This window comes from Podarcis vaucheri, assembly GCF_965113315.1.
Source record: "Podarcis vaucheri genome assembly, chromosome: 4".
Lineage (NCBI taxonomy): Eukaryota > Metazoa > Chordata > Lepidosauria > Squamata > Lacertidae > Podarcis > Podarcis vaucheri.
In genome coordinates this window covers 4,294,312-4,311,394 of record NC_138762.1, presented here as the reverse complement: position 1 = coordinate 4,311,394, position 17,083 = coordinate 4,294,312, and the positions used below count along the sequence as shown (strand labels likewise).

Sequence of the window (17,083 nt, the reverse complement as noted above, 5' to 3'; positions counted from 1 at the left end):
TAAAAAAAACACAAGTTGAAACATGTACAGAGGATGGCAACTAAGAATCTATTGATTTATTGATTGGTTGATTGATTGAATTTGTAAACCACCCTATTCCCACAGGTCTCAGAGGGTTCACAACATAAAATCACACTATAAAAACACAAAATACACAATAATACTATAAACAATGGAAGATAGAGGAAACCTTTTTTCCTTCCTGCTCCAGAGGGTAGGACATCAATCAATGACTTCAAGCTAAAAGAACGGAGATTTCTGACTAAACATGAGGAAGAACTTTTGACAGCAAAAGCTGTTAGTGGAATGGACTCCCTTGGAAGGTGCTGGAATCTCCATCCATTGAGGTTTTATGAAGTTGGATGGTCACCTCTCATGGATGCTTTAGCTGCGATGCCTGCTTCACATGGGGTGGACTAGATTACACCAGAGGTTACTTCCAACTCCACAATTCTTCGATCCTATGATTCTACTCACTATGAGTTTTTTGATTATAAGTGAGATTGGATCTCTGACAGAAGCTCTTTCCACATTCCATGCACTGATATGGTTTCTCTCCTGTATGAATTTTCTGTTGGGAAGTGAGAAAGGAGCTCTCCCTGAAGCTCTTTCCACATTCTACACACTGATAGGGTTTCTCCCCTGTATGCATTCTTTGATGGGAAGCGAGAGAAACATTGTGACTGAAGCTCTTTCCACATTCCATGCACTGATATGGTTTCTCTCCTGTATGAATTCTCTGATGGGAAGTGAGAAAGGAGCTCTCCCTGAAGCTCTTTCCACATTCAAAGCACTGATAGGGTTTCTCCCCTGTATGAATTCTTTGATGGATAGTGAGTTTGGAGCTGGTACTGAAGCTCTTTCCACATTCCACACACTGATAGGGTTTCTCCCCTGTATGAATTCTTTGATGGGAAGTAAGATGTGAGCTCTGACTGAAGCTCTTTCCACATTCCATACACTGATAGGGTTTCTCCCCTGTATGAATTCTGTGATGGGAAGTGAGAGAAACGTTGTGACTGAAGCTCTTTCCACATTCCATGCACTGATAGGGTTTCTCCCCTGTATGAATTCTTTGATGGGAAGTGAGAGAAACGTTGTGACTGAAGCTCTTTCCACATTCCATGCACTGATAGGGTTTCTCCCCTGTATGAATTCTTTGATGGGAAGTAAGCTGTGAGCTCTTCTTGAAGCTCTTTCCACATTCCCCACACTGATAGGGTTTCTCCCCTGTATGAATTCTGTGATGGGAAGTGAGAGAAACGTTGTGACTAAAGCTCTTTCCACATTCCATGCACTGATAGGGTTTCTCCCCTGTATGAATTCTCTGATGAGAAGTGAGATTGGAGCTGATACTGAAGCTCTTTCCACATTCAAAGCATTGATAGGGTTTCTCCCCTGTATGAATTCTTTGATGGGAAATGAGATGGGAGCTCTTCTTGAAGCTCTTTCCACATTCAAAGCACTGATAGGGTTTCTCCCCTGTATGAATTCTGTGATGGGAAGTGAGAGAGGAGCACTGACTGAAGCTCTTTCCACATTCCATGCACTGGTAGGGTTTCTTTCTAATGAGATTTATTTGATGGGAAATGGAATGGGAGCTCTGATTGCAACTCTCTCCACACTCCAAATTTTTATGTGGCTTCTCCTCTCTGGGGATTTTCTCATGGTCACCCTTGTTCTTGATTTCCAATTTTTCACAATCTGCAATGGAAACAAAAAGGAATTAAGCCTGAGGAACAAATGGAAGTCCCAGTTATGGATTAATGCTAATTAAATTTGTGGTAGGCAACCAATTGATGAAGACCCCAGCAACAAATCAGGAATATCAAATCAAGATCATGACAGTGACTAGGCACCACAAATAAAAAGAGTATAAGAAAGAGCATAACAAACCAAGGCAACTTTTAGCAGTTACTTCTTAGAAACAATCTGTGCAGTTAATACTGCATTTTAAAATTGTCTAATTGTAATATCTGTTTTTTCCTGTTTCTCCCCTCTTTCTTTCTCTCTTGTCTTCTTTCTTCTTTATTCAAATTAATAAAGTATGAATCTAAAAATACTATCATGGAATATAAAAGGATTGAAAGATAAAAAGAAAAGAAACAAGTTAGAACGCATAGTGGAAAAACAGAATTTAGATATAGCATGTATCCGAGAGACACATATAAATAAAAAACACACAAGAGTGTTGATAAATCCAAAACTAGGGTCAGAATTTATAACAGCAGACAAAAAAAAAAAAGAGGTATGGTGATATACGTAAAACCTAACCTGGAGCCAAAGCTAATATATAAAGACGCAAATGGAAGGATCATAGAATCATAGAATCATAGAATCATAGAGTTGGAAGAGACCACAAGGGCCATCGAGTCCAACCCCCTGCCAAGCAGGAAACACCATCAGAGCACTCCTGACATATGGTTGTCAAGCCTCTGCTTAAAGACCTCTAAAGAAGGAGACTCCACCACACTCCTTGGCAGCAAATTCCACTGTCGAACAGCTCTTACTGTCAGGAAGTTCTTCCTAATGTTTAGGTGGAATCTTCTTTCTTGTAGTTTGGATCCATTGCTCCGTGTCCGCTTCTCTGGAGCAGCAGAAAACAACCTTTCTCCCTCCTCTATGTGACATCCTTTTATATATTTGAACATGGCTATCATATCACCCCTTAACCTCCTCTTCTCCAGGCTAAACATGCCCAGCTCCCTTAGCCGTTCCTCATCAGGCATCGTTTCCAGGCCTTTGACCATTTTGGTTGCCCTCCTCTGGACACGTTCCAGTTTGTCAGTGTCCCTCTTGAATTGTGGTGCCCAGAACTGGACACAGTACTCCAGGTGTGGTCTGACCAGAGCAGAATACAGTGGCACTATTACTTCCCTTGATCTAGATGCTATACTCCTATTGATGCAGCCCAGAATTGCATTGGCTTTTTTAGCTGCCGCGTCACACTGTTGGCTCATGTCAAGTTTGTGGTCAACCAAGACTCCTAGATCCTTTTCACATGTACTGCTCTCAAGCCAGGTGTCACCCATCTTGTATTTGTGCCTCTCATTTTTTTTGCCCAAGTGCAATACTTTACATTTCTCCCTGTTAAAATTCATCTTGTTTGTTTTTGCCCAGTTCTCTAATCTGTCAAGGTCGTTTTGAAGTGTGATCCTGTCCTCTGGGGTGTTAGCCACCCCTCCCAGTTTGGTGTCATCTGCAAATTTGATCAGGATGCCCTTGAGTCCATCATCCAAGTCGTTGATAAAGATGTTGAATAAGACCGGGCCCAAGACAGAACCCTGTGGCACCCCACTAGTCACTCTTCTCCAGGATGAAGAGGAACCATTGATGAGCACCCTTTGGGTTCGGTCAGTCAGCCAGTTACAAATCCACTCAGTGGTAGCATAGTCAAGACCGCATTTTACCAGCTTCTTTACAAGAATATCATGGGGCACCTTGTCAAATGCCTTGCTGAAATCAAGGTAGGCTACATCCACTGCGTTCCCTTCATCTACCAGGCTTGTAATTCTGTCAAAAAACGAGATCAGGTTAGTCTGACATGACTTATTTTTCAGAAATCCATGCTGACTATTGGTGATCACAGCATTCCTTTCTAGGTGCTCACAGACTGTTTGCTTAATGATCTGCTCCAGAATCTTCCCTGGTATTGATGTCAGACTGACTGGGCGGTAATTATTTGGGTCCTCTCTTTTCCCCTTTTTGAAAATAGGGACAACATTTGCCCTCCTCCAGTCTGCCGGGACTTCGCCTGTTCTCCAGGGATTCTCAAAGATGACTGCCAGTGGTTCTGAGATCACATCTGCCAGTTCTTTTAATACTCTTGGATGCAGTTCATCTGGCCCTGGAGACTTGAATACATCTAAACTAGCCAAATATTCTTGTACTATCTCCTTAGTTATTCTGGGCTGTGTTTCCTTTGCTGAATCATTTGCTCCAAATTCTTCAGGTCGGGCATTGTTTTCTTTATCGGAGAAGACTGAGGCAAAGAAGGCATTGAGTAGTTCAGCCCTTTCTGTGTCCCCTGTTTGCATTTCACCATCTTCTCCTCTGAGTGACCCCACAGTTTCTTTGTTCTTCCTTTTGCTACGAACATACCCATAGAAGCCTTTTTTGTTGCTTTTAACCTCTCTAGCAAGCCTGAGTTCATTCTGTGCTTTAGCTTTTCTGACTTTGTGTCTACACGTGCTGGCTATTTGTTTGAATTCCTCTTTGGTGGTTTCCCCCCTTTTCCATTTTTTGTACACATCCTTTTTTAATCTTAATTCAGTTAAAAGTTCTTTAGATAGCCACCCTGGCTTCTTTAGGCACCTTCCATGTTTCCGTCTCATTGGTATTGCCTGTCGTTGTGCTTTTACTATCTCCCTCTTAACAAACTCCCAGCCATCATGAACTCCCTTTCCTTTAAGTATTGCTGTCCAGGGGATCTCACCCAGCACTTCCCTAAGTTTTATGAAGTCGGCTTTCTTAAAGTCAAGAAATTGAGTCCTAGTATGCTTGGCTGCTCCTTTCCGCTGTATAGTAAACTTCAGAAGAGCATGATCACTCGCGCCTAATGATCCTTCCACATCTACCCCACTAACCAGGTCATCAACATTGGTTAGGATAATAATAATTAAGATAAAAATCACAAGGGGAATCTTTTATGATAATTGGGATATATGCCCCAAATGAAAAAAGAGCAAAATTTTATAAAGGTTTAGAAGAGATACTGATACAGTATAGGAGAGAAACTAATACTGATGGGAGACCTGAATGGGGTATTTAATCCAGAACTGGATAGATCTGCAGGATGGAATAAAGGAAGGGGGGGGGACTTCTGTGCCGTTTCATAGCTATGATAGAACACCTAGATTTAATTGATAGTTGGAGACATAAATACCCAAACAAAAAAGCTTATACATATTTCTCTGAGTCAAACAGTAGAACTGATGCCATTTGGATCTCCAAGGATTTACTAGAACAAATTGAAGCAGTGGAAATTCAGTCAAAAACACTTTCAGACCATAACTCAATGCTACTAAAACTGAGAGGGAAAGGGAGGGAAGGGCCGAAAAGATGGAGATTAGATGAATCCCTTCTAAATGATGAAAAAATCATTTTAAGAGCTAAGAAAGTTGTCAGGGAACTGCCGTCGGCTCAGGGGCGAGAGTGGAAAAGCTGGATGGATTACAGAGAGCCCCCAAAGATTGTGGGAAGCAGCACTTCCTCAGAGAAGGAAGGTAGCCACGCCTCTAGTGGAAAGGAGATGCAGGGCTCGGAGGAGGCGAGGCGGTGCCAGGACACCTTGCCTGAGCAAAGCGGGGAAGAGAGAGGTCCCCCGTTACCCACACCTTCCTTGCGCAGTAGGCTTCTGCACAGAGAGGGGAGGCGCAGACTAGGCATCAAGAAACTACTCTGCTGGTGAAGGTTTAGGGACCACCCACTCTCAGATTCTGCCAGTGAATGAGCAAGAGACGGAATAGAGGCGCTCTGCATTCTAACGGCTTTTTATCATAAATAAGAAACTTTTAAAACAGACTATTGAAGCATGTTGCCTTATTGCTCTCGAGCAACCAACCGATACCTCTAACAAAAGTGTTAAAGAAATTCTTCGAGAGCAACAATAATAAGGGAACTGAGAAAGTGGTGGCATGGGACACATGTAAGGCTGTCTTCAGGGGTTATTTTATCCAACAGAGCACAATTCAAAAAAGGAAAAGAGAAAAAGATAAAGTAGATTTACTGGAGGAAATAAAAAAGAAAGAAAATGAGCTGACCAAGGACCTTAGCAATGATCAATTTTCTAAAGAAATCAAATTATTAAGAGCAGAATACTCCTCTATATTAGAACAAGAAATTGATTGTAACTTAAACATCTTAAAAAGCAGAAACTTTGAAAATGCCAATAAACCAGGGAAACTACTGGCTTGGCAGATCAAGAAAAGACAAATCAAAAGATTAATAAATAGATTGAAAATAGGAGAGACAACAACGGATGATCCAAAAAAGATTAGACAAGATTTTGTGGAATACTATCGAAAGCTATATAAAAAAGGGAAAGAAAGGCTAGAGGACATAGAACAATACCTAAAATTTCATAAAATACCAGGAATAACAGAAGCCCAAAGAGAAACACTAAATGCACCCATTACTATGATAGAAATTAAAAATGCAATTAAAAATGCCAAGTCAGGAAAGTTGCCTGGCCCAGATGGAATACCTGCAGAAGTTTCTAAAAAACTTGAAGAAATACTGTCACCACCACTGAATGAAGTAATTAAGGATACTCTCATTGAAGGAAAGACCCCGGCCCCCTGGAATGAGGCCTATGTGATTTTACTACCAAAAAAAAAGGAAGCGACCTAGAGATAATAGCAAATTACAGCCCGATATCTCTGCTAAACTGTGATTACAAAATCTATGCAGGTACCCTAGCAGGTAGACAAAAACATGTATTAAAAGACATAATTCACCCTAATCGGGCAGCATTCCTTCCCAAACACCAGATCCCGAAAAACACAAGGAATATTATTAATTTATTAGAAAATCTGGAGTTTAAAAATGAAAAGCAAGCGGCTATGATGCTAATCGATGCCAGAAGGCGTTTGATAACATCGCATGGAGCTTTATGAAAAAACAGTTAAATTTAATGGGCTGCGTTGGAGCTTCTGGTGAGCTGCAATGGAGAATGGCTCAATTCCATCACTGCCGTACGTTCCGGAATCAGAGGCTGAGCTGGGAGTAATCAGCCTCCCTACACTCCCTGGGCTGGGGAGTGGCAGCTCCTCCGCAGATCACCCAACACCTGGCCCCAAATTCAGAAGAAAGGAGGGGCTGGGGGGGTCCTGGATGGAAAACCCGGAATGTTTCTTGGCAACTCTCCAAAGTCGCCTCCATTTAGCAGCAAGCTTCCAATTCTTAAGATGAAAAATTGGATTTAAGTTTTGGACATGATCTGAGCGAAGGGGGAGAAACTACTCTGCTTATTAATTCAGCCACTGAGGTGCTAAAAACGATTTGAACAGAAGAAGGATTAACATCTACATAGACTTGGTATGTTGGAACTGAAAGGGGGGGTGAGTCTCCGTTGTTATTATATTTCGTTTTGCTATGTTAAATGGCAATATCCTCCTCTGAAAGAACCAACTGCCTGATTATTTATAGCAAGCGAGACTGGAGAGGTGGTGTATTTGGTGATATAACATGACTCTAATAATCATTAACTGTGTGGAAATAACAATTATTCAAAAGTAGAAAACCAAATTCAAAGCATTCATCTGCAGATATATTTGGAAGAGGATAAAGAGTTTCCCAACCTTGATATGGAGAATGACTGGAGAGACGCCAAAAAATCTTTGGAAGTTTGCCTGGAATTAGAATCGGAATGACGCAGCTCCAATTAACCGAGCAGCCATGACCGGAAGTAGATCAGCTTGTTGAATTAAATGCAGAGCCTTAGGGGGATAGGTGCTTTTTAATATCTTACTTAATATGTACATTCCCAGTTTTATATGGCAAAACCTTCCCTGGACAGGCTAACCATTTGAAGGACAGCTGGTCTTAAAAGCATTGGTCAGATGCCTTGATTTGATTTTATCTGGGCTGACTTGGCTGCTGCCCGAGGTGAGAAGATTTTTGGACTGGCTTGGTGGAAACATCATTTTGTGAAGAGATATCGTGAACATAGAGAGGGAACTCTAGACATAAATTCCACACAGAATATATTGTTTTGCTTTATCTCACTTGTTTGATAAACTCAGAGGCTGTGAAAAGTAATGAGGATTAACATCGGAATGATTTATGGGAACTATCATGAAAATTATGAAAGCAGTAGAAGTATGAGATGATCAGAGCCCTCCGACCTCAGAACATGGGAAGATACCTCCAAATTTTTTATAATTTGGCATAATATTTGGACTGTTTGATTACTGAATAATATGTATAATGTGGAATATTTATTATGATTTGATTGGATTGTTAAAGTGGAAAATTTAATAAACAGTATTTTAAAAAAATTTAATGGGCTGCAGAGAAAAGTTTGAAAGAGGTATGGAATCTATCTACTCCACGCAAAAGGCGAAATTAATAAATAATGAGTAATACTCACAGAGAGTATTGATATTCTGAAAGGCATGAGACAAGGGTGTCCCCTTTCCCCTCTCCTATTCATATTGGTGCTGGAAACCCTGCTAAATGAACTGAGGAAGGAAGGGAGAATAAAGGGAATTAAGATTGAAGAAAAAACATAAAATTAGAGCCCATGTGGATGATGTGATATTAACAACTGAAGACCCCAAAGAAGGTATCCCATTAGCAATAGATTTAATTAATGAATTGGAAAATTGGCAGGTTTCAAAATTAACAAAAAGAAAACCAACCTCTTAGTTAAAAATATGTGCTCAGATGAAAAACTAGAGTTACAGGAACTTACTGGTCTAGAGGTAAGGAAAAAAGTAAAACACTTGGGTATTTGGCTGTCAAATAAATGTATTCATCTATATCAAGATAATTATGTAAAGTTATGGAAGGAGATCAAGAGGCACCTGGAAATCTGGAGCAGGCTTCACCTCTCCTTTTGGAGTAAAATTTCTGTTATCAAAATGAGTGTCTTGCCAAAACTGATGTTCCTGTTTCAAACTATCCCACTTTTGGGAGGTATGAATTGTTTTAAGAACTGGAGAAGGGACATTGCAAGATTTATTTGGAGTGGCAAAAACCAAGAATTAAACATCAAATTTTAATAGACCAACAGCAGAGAGGAGGATTTGCTCTACTGGATCTGGAATTGTATTATGCTGCAGCTGGGCTAGTATGGATCAACGAGTGGATAGTTTCGAAAGATACAGATTTAGTTGACTTAGAGGGCCATGACAATCACTTTGGATGGCATGCTTATATGATATATGATAAGGTGAAGGTCCACATGGGTTTTTTGAATCATATTGTAAGAAAATCACTATATATGGAACAAATATAAAGATCTCTTAGAACCCAAAACCCCCTGGTGAACCTCCCCATTGGAAGCCATAGCCATTAAGAAAAGGAATATGCAAAGCGATTGGGCAACGTACAGAATGATCCTGGAGGAAAATAGCAACAAACTAAAGTTGAAAGAATTTGGTAAGATTAGAACATGTTTAACAGATTGGCTACAATATTTCCAATTAAACAAGATTTAGTTTAGATAATAAAAAAAGGATTTGCAAATGAAACTTCCAAATTCGAAAAAGGACTCCTTCAATCCAAGAACAAATGTATTTCGAAAATGTACAACCTCCTCCTGGATTGGGAGGTAAAGGAGGAGAAAGTGAAAGGATCTATGATTCGCTGGGCACAAGATTCAGGCCACAATATATACACGTGTCAGTGGGAAAAACTGTGGAGAGTTGACATCAAATTTACTGTATGTATGAACTTAAGAGAAAATGTTTTGAAAATGTTATATAGACAGCACTTGACACCAGCAAAACTAGCCAAAATATATAAGAACAGGTCAGACTTATGTTGGAGAAGCAAAAAAAGAAATGGAACTTACATGCATATGTGGTGGGAATGTGACAAGATTAAAGATTTTTGGGATACCATCTTCAATGAGTTAAAGAAAATGTTTAAGATTTCATTCCCTAAAAAACCTGAGGCATTCCTATGAGGTCTTATGACACCAGAAATCCAAAAGAAATACAGACCACTATTCATGTATGCCTCAACTGCAGCAAGGATTTTAATAGAAGGAAAAGGAAATGCGACATCATCCCCTCAAAGATTGAATGGCAAGCCACATTGATAGAGTACTTACAATTAGCAAGGAGAACGGGGTCAATAAGAGGAAATACAATACAAGAAGTAAATAAGGATTGGTTAATAATTAAGGAATATCTCAAAAGGTACTGTAATAGTAAAAGTTTTCTGGCAGATATTGAATGAGCCTTGTAATACAAAGTACATGTTAGATAAAGTTAAATTAAGTTAACAAAAAACAACGTTGTGTAACTGTGTAAATAATAGTTTATTTGAAAATTAGTACAATGGGTATAGTTGGAAGTTTCTTTTCTTTGCTGACTGAAATATGAGATATTACTATGTTTTTTACTCTATTCATACTTTTATTCCCTTTTCTTTTCTTTCCCCCCTCTCCCTCGCTTTTTCCTTTTTGGACACACAGCTGTCCATGGAGGTGCAGGTCAATTCAGTGTCTAGGGCAGCTGTCTACCAGCTCCATTTGGTATGCAGGCTGAGACCAAATAACACCAGACCTGAAAGACCTACACTGGCTCCCAGTACGTTTCCAAGCACAATTCAAAGTGTTGGTGCTGACCTTTAAAGCCCTAAACGGCCTTGGTCCAGTATACCCAAAGAAGCGTTTCCACCCCCACCGTTCAGCCCAGACACTGAGGTCCAGCTCTGAGGGCCTTCTGGTGGTTCCCTGCCAGAGAGAAGTGAGGTTACAAGGAACCAGGCAGAGGGCTTTCTTGGTAGTGGTGCCCGCCCTGTGGAATGCCCTCCCATCAGATGTTAATGAAATAAACAACTATCAGACTTTTAGAAGACATCTGAAGCCAGCCCTGTTTAGGGAAGATTTTAATATTTGATGTTTCATCGTGGTTGTAATCTTCTGCTTGGAGCTGCCCAGAGTGGCAGGGTATGAACAAATTATTATTACTATTATTACTATTATCAGTATTATTATTATTATTATTATTATTATTATTATTATTATCATCATTATCTGAGATTTGAAAAACCTGCCTCTTCTTTGGGGCAGATGTTGTTTGGCCCACTCATGGCATCCCCTCCATCTCCAATGTCATTTGTCTCTTTGGTTAACCCAAGATTGACAGAAGCAAAAGCAAAAACAGAAAATCTGAGAGAAGTTACTTATCTTTCCTAACAACTCTGAAGCTGACATTTAAGATGGCCTGGGCAGTCCAGCCCAGCCCGATCATGGTATAAAAAGGCAGAACTGGAGGAAGACTGTTCACAGAAAGAATAGTAATTTGTTATTCAGCCCAGCAAATTATACCCAGCCAGATAGGCACGGTATAAATAATAAAGATGATGATGATGATAATGATAATGATGATGATGATGGGGTTGTTAGGATCCCAGGGGTTGTAGGGGGCACTGTTGAGCTCTGTGGAAATATATGAGGTTCCTCACATAGAGGTATTTTTTGAATTTCTAGGCAGATAGGACGATTCCACAGGGAGCCTTACCAAGAGAGGCCACAATCCCACGATTCTCCTCTCTGACGTCCATATGCAGAGCTCTCTGGTCAGGATCCAGCAACGCCCACTCCTCGTCCGTGAAACGAACAGCAGCATCTTCCAAGCACACTGCACCCTGAAAGAAAAAGGGAAAAGTACTCCTCTGAGACAGCAGAAATATGATCCGCTACAGAAAACTCGGTTGTGTATGTGACATGAATGAGCCAGCTCCCAGGGAAGGAAGCAGCCAGGGAGAGAGAGGGTTACACGGGAGTCAACTCCCCCTCCCTTAGGAATGCAAACTGAAAACAAGAGTTCAGAGAGTCAGGCGGCAGCCTGCCTGAGGGTCAGTGAAGGACAAAACACAGCAGTTAGAAAGGAAAGCAATTTAGAGAGCAGGAAAGACCGTGGAAGTTTGGCTGCTTCTGGGCTCGCTGGAAGCCCCCTCCTTAGAAGAGACATCCTTGATTATGGAAGGATGGCCATGCTTGCCGCTCCGATGAACTTTGTTTGTTTTGCAATAAATCTTGCTTTTAATCAAGTACTCTCGTTATCGAGACTCCCTTACAGTATGGGTATTCGACTTTGTGCAAATAGGTGGTACTCCACATTGTGGTTTTCGAATCATTCTGCCTACCCAAGCATTCCAGTTTCCCTGATGGAAGGATCCACTTTCTCCTCTCCTCGTGAGTTGTTCTGGGGAGTTCCCTCCCAATGCCCTACAGCCAAATTCAAGGGGTTCAGGGAGGCGTGGAGAGGGGGAGGGATGGGGGCAGGCCCCATTTTGCAGCTGATGGGGCTGGTTAGGTGAATCCATGCCACTATTTGTTCTCATTTGTACACTTCTTAGAAATTTGAGCATTCAATGATCAACATAGAAATACAAGAAGCCTGGTCTGGATGGCCATCTGTCTTGGATGATCTAGCTGAGACTCCTGCACTGCAGGGGGTTGGACTTGATGACCCTTGGGGTCCCTTTCAACTCTAGGAGTCTATGAAAACAGCAACTACTGATGAATCATAGTGGTGACGTTCAGAAGGCTGGTATAGCAGAGTTAAATGGGCAGGAAATCCCACAGTTCACAGCTGGCGTTAACTCTTTATCAGCAAGAACACGATATTTGCAGACTTGGCTGAGTTTCAGACCTAATGAGAACAGCAGCTCATTCCCTGAGCCTCTTCGTCCACAAAAGCAGTTGCTGAGAGTGAAGGCCCCCGGCTCCCCACAGCTTTCCAAGTCCCCTCCTCTCTGGGGTTTCTGGCAAGTGATCGAACAGTGCGCCAGTGTGCAGCCTGCCTTTGCTCCTCCATTGTAAGCCATCTGCTGGCTCTGAGAGACAAGCAGGGAGGGTGGCTTCTGGCAGAAGGAGAGGGAGCCCCCGGTGGCTCCTCCTTCTCCTGACTCACCTCTGCCTCTTGACCTTCCTCTCCCACTTGCCTCCTTCCTCTTCTGCCTCTGATTCTGCACTGCATTCTGCCACAGAGTCTCCCAGCTCACTAAGCCCTGTTTCCCCTTCAGCTTCTGACACCTCTTCTTCCCAGGCTTCTCCCTCTTATTCCTCTGACTGCTCATCCTTCCTCCACCTCCACTCCTTCGGCTCTGAGACGTCCTCCCTTCCTGGCTCCCCAGCTGCTTCCTCCCACCACTCCTCTGTGCCCAACCAGTCCATGACATTGCTCCATCCCTCTGTCAGCATCGCCCTAGAGCCAGTGTACCAACTGGACTCATTCACCTCAACCCCGACTGGGCTAGGCGAGCACCGCCAGAGACCTCCTTTCTCACAGGAACAGGTCACAGTGCTGTGGACTCACAGCTTAGAGCTGAGAGCACCGGATTCACTGTCTCAATACTACAGTCGTTGCGCAGCAGAGTTTTGCAGAGTCTTGCAGAGTATAAACCACTCGGAGAGCAGCTCTGTAGAATATCTTCCTTTTATTCTGTAACTACAACTATGATACAAAACTATATACAGAGCTGAATATTCTAAGCATAAATCAATGCTACACTGAGAGTCTGCAGCTGCTCTTATCAGCAATCTTATCTCTAGGATCTCTAAAACTCTCACTCTCTCCGATACACTGACTGACTGACTCTCTCACACACACACAGATATGTTGCTGGGCAGAATAAGTAGATAGGCAGGACACGCCTCCTCTTCTCTGTGGAGAGTCAGCAGAGACCATCAGGAGATGGTCAGGAGATTCTTGGGTATGGGAGGGGTGAAATCTCCTCACCCTCGGCCTCTGTCCCCACAAGGCAGTTTCCCCTGACCTGATCTGGATCCACAGCCGCTGCTTCCCTTCTGCCCCCATGAAAAGGAGGATCAGGAGGTCTTGCCGGCATCCTTCTGCCACCTGCAAGAGAAAAAATGTAAACAGGATGCCAGGAGTGCCTGATTCTCTCACAGGGGAAACAGGACATCTCTACTACAGATAGGCCTTTGAGAAAGCCTCACCCACTGAGTGCATTTGGAGGTTTGTGCCCATTTCATATGTTAGTTATGCAGAAATACATCTCTTTTCCTCTGGGCCCTGGATCCCAAAAGTCCCCCCCCCCAAGATGAAAAGAACCCACAGATGAGTTGGAAAACCAACAGAATGAGACTAAACGGAGAAAAAACTCCTCCCTCCTTACCCAGTGGCCTCTCTCTGGTGTCCAACGGAGGCCTCTCTGCCTCACAGGAATCCAGGTCCATTTCCACACAGAGATCCTTTCCCTGAGAAAGAAACAAGGATTCAAAACAGAGAAAATGCATGAAGTCAGAACTGACTGACAAGGAAGTCATCAGGATCTTGTGAATAATGGATGTTTGGCTCTAGCGGGGGTCCTCACCCGGGGGTCCTCAGGAGTTGTTCTCCCCCCACCCCCACTCCCCTGCTTCTGTCTCCTTTTCTTGCACTTGGACTCTCTGCCACTCTCAAGACAGACTCCTGGGGTGGGGTCCCTTTTTCTTTGCTCTTAGGGCCAGGTATGTATCTGGAAAACCCCAGAGGGCCAGGTGGGTGGGGTCAAATACATCTCCCTTGAAATTTAGGCAGGAAATAATAATAATAATAATAATAATAATAATAATAATAATAATAATAATTCTCTTAGATAGCTTAACACAGAGAGAGACAATGATGCCAAGGTCCCTGGAGGCCCAGGGAGTAGCAGCGCCCATTTCCAGCAACAATCCCTTTGGGAGAGAGAGGATGTGGTCCTGGGATGCCATGCTCTGGGTGCGAGGGGATTGCTGCAGTGGCCTCCGTGGGGAGCTGCCCTGGGAGACACTGGGAAACTGGTCCCCAATGCAGCAGCCAGACTCTGGGAAACTGGGATCCCTCTCTTTATTCCTGGCCTCTCTCTCCCACCTTTTTCTGGGGAGAGGGGCTAGTGTCCACCTCCTCGTTCAGCTTTGGAAAACCATTTGCAGATGTTTCCTCTGTTGTGCAATGAGGCTGAGCGACGTCACACAGAGTTAAAGTCCCAGGGACTCCTTTGTATAAAGAAGGGATATCTTTTCTGAAAGGGGGGGGGGCAAATGAGTTTGGGATCCTCTGATCTGCAGGAAGGAGGGCGTGGCAGACCTGGCCCCTCCCTGGCAGGACCCTCTCCTCCCTGACTTGGGGTCCCCCCCCCCGCAGGAGCAGATCAGGCCCCCCGCCTCCTCCCCTGCTGCAGCCCTGAGACCCCCACCAGATCCCAGAGAGAGAGGAGACTCACCAGATCCCAGGAGGGGGCTGCGATTCGGCCCTTGCAGGAGAGACCCCAAAGCAGGAAAGGACTGGGGAGGGAGGGGCCTTGGCTCTGGAGGACCAGCCCCCCTTGCTTCCTGGCCTCTCTAGGAAGGCAGCTCGGTTCCCTTTAACCCTTGCCAAGCCCAGCGTGCCCATCTCTCCCCTCCGTGTTTTTCTTTCTGTTATGTACTGAGAACAATAGGATCCAAATTGCAGCAGTCTGATTAGTCCTAGAACAATAGGATTCAGAATGCAGCAGTCTGATTGGTCCTAGAACAATGCAGCAGTATGATTGGTTGGCAGGAACCACCCAATCCTGCTCCAGATTGAAGTGAATCCACAACCTGATTGGCTTACAGTAGAATTCCGGAATTAGCCAATCATGTGCAACCCATTGTGTAAATAATGTATATAAAGCAGATACTGTGAGGGGACTTTCATTCATTCCTCCTCACCACTATGAGCTGAATAAAGAGCATGAAATCACTTTGCGACTCTGAGTATATTTCACTGGCGACGAAGGTGGGATCCCGCTGAGCTGACTGCCACACACAGCACCGCAGCACCGCCACCTGCCGCACCGCTGCCTCGCGCCGTGTATCCAGGCTTCAGCTCCGGGACACAAGGAACTCAGAATGGCAGCCAACAGCAGCTTCTCGCCATTCAACCCAGCATCTGGAGACTGGGAAGCATACGCCTCCCGTTTCACCTTCCTCCTAGAAGCCAAAGGGGTCACCGACGAAGAAGACGCCAAGAAGAGGGCGATATTCTTCAGCGTCTGCGGAGAGGAGACGTTTGAAATCGCCCGGGCTCTCCTTGCGCCTGAAGATGTCGCTACTGTTCCATACAAAACAATAATGGAACAGCTGAAGGGGCACTTTTCGCCGCAGCCCTCAGTGGTGGCTCGTCGAAATGCCTTCTACGCAAAGCGACAAGCCCCTGGGGAAACCATAACTGGGTTTGTGACCTCTCTCCGCCAAGCCGCCCGGTTCTGCAACTTCTCAGAGCTGGAGAACATGCTTCGTGACCGCCTCGTCGGTGGCCTGAAGGATGAGAAGCTGCAACGACGCCTCTATGCTAAGAAGGACCTAACGTTCTAGGTCGCTCTGGAGGAGGCCCTGGCAACGGAAGCTGCCGAGAGGTCGACGCAAGAGGCATGGCCGAGCCTGCCATCCCAACCGAGGGTCCACCACGAAGACCTCACTGACGACTCAGGATCCGACAGGGAGGAGGTGCACCGAGTACAGCAGCGCACTCAAGCAGCGCACAGACCACAGCTGCCTCGACGAGAAGGAGGAAACTGCGCAAGCTGCGGGGAGAGTCACGAGAGGAGGACCTGCCGTTTCCGCAACGCAGAGTGCAGGCAGTGCAGAAAATCGGGACACATCGCCCGGGTGTGTCGGGCTCGGCCCACCCGACGCCAGGCATCAGATGACCAACCCAAGAGCCCCAGGTCCCAGGGCCCAACGCACCAAGGCAACTCGACGGAGCTCACGGACTGCCAGGTATACCAGTTGCCCCACCCCAACGTAGAGAAAATTTATGTAGAGGTACAGATAGAGGGGGCCCCGTGCCGCATGGAGCTTGACACGGGTTCAACTCTATCCATAATCTCGGCAAAGACCTTAAGGGGACTGTGTCCTACTGGGGGTCCCAAACTCAGGCCGGCCCCATTCACCCTACGGGACTTCCAGAAACGTAAGGTCCCCACAATGGGGGTGGGGACCTTCAGGGTGCAATACTGAGGGTGGACGCGGCAACTGGACTTGCTTGTGGTTAAGGGCCCCTACATTAGCTTACTGGGATTGGCATGGTTTGGACCACTGGGGCTAGCTGTCACCGGGGTGAACCACACTAGCTTACAAGTGGACGTGGACGCCATATGCAAGGAATTTCCAGGCATTTTCGATGGGAAATTGGGACAGTATACGGGGCCCCCCATTGCGCTACAGCTTGACCCTGCAGTACGACCGGTCAGGCTCAAGGCCCGCCGGGTCCCGTTCGCCTTGAAACCCCGTATAGACGAGGAATTGGACCGACTCGTGGAGCAAGGAGTGCTGGAGCCGGTGCCTAATGCCCCCTGGGAAACTCCAATCGTTACACCCGTCAAGCCTAATGGTTCGGTCCGCATCTGCGCAGACTACAAATGTACCATAAACAAGGCCCTCACGGCC

At 44.7% G+C, this 17,083-nt stretch overlaps 1 protein-coding gene across 1 annotated transcript; it reads right to left on the bottom strand.

Moving 5' to 3' along the window:
- Positions 1 to 34: 34 nt before the first annotated feature.
- Positions 35 to 15,002, bottom strand: LOC309530427 (uncharacterized protein). The gene is made up of 5 exons (XM_082219398.1): positions 14,896 to 15,002; positions 13,825 to 13,906; positions 13,462 to 13,544; positions 11,199 to 11,325; positions 35 to 1,704 (listed from the first exon to the last, which is right to left on the bottom strand). Exons 2-5 carry the CDS (start codon positions 13,883 to 13,885, stop codon positions 470 to 472), a joined length of 1,506 nt encoding a protein of 501 aa, XP_082075524.1. The 5' UTR covers positions 13,886 to 13,906; positions 14,896 to 15,002; the 3' UTR covers positions 35 to 469.
- Positions 15,003 to 17,083: the final 2,081 nt, after the last annotated feature.

Bases quoted from the DNA above. Each gene is read 5' to 3' on its own strand.
- LOC309530427 (XM_082219398.1), bottom strand. From the start codon at position 13,885: ATGGACCTGGATTCCTGTGAGGCAGAGAGGCCTCCGTTGGACACCAGA. The intron at 13,545-13,824 runs GTAAGGAGGGAG...TTTCTCTTGCAG, and splicing joins CACCAGAGAGAGGCCACTGG to GTGGCAGAAGGATGCCGGCA. The intron at 11,326-13,461 runs GTCAGGGGAAAC...TTTTTCTTTCAG, and splicing joins CGGCTGTGGATCCAGATCAG to GGTGCAGTGTGCTTGGAAGA.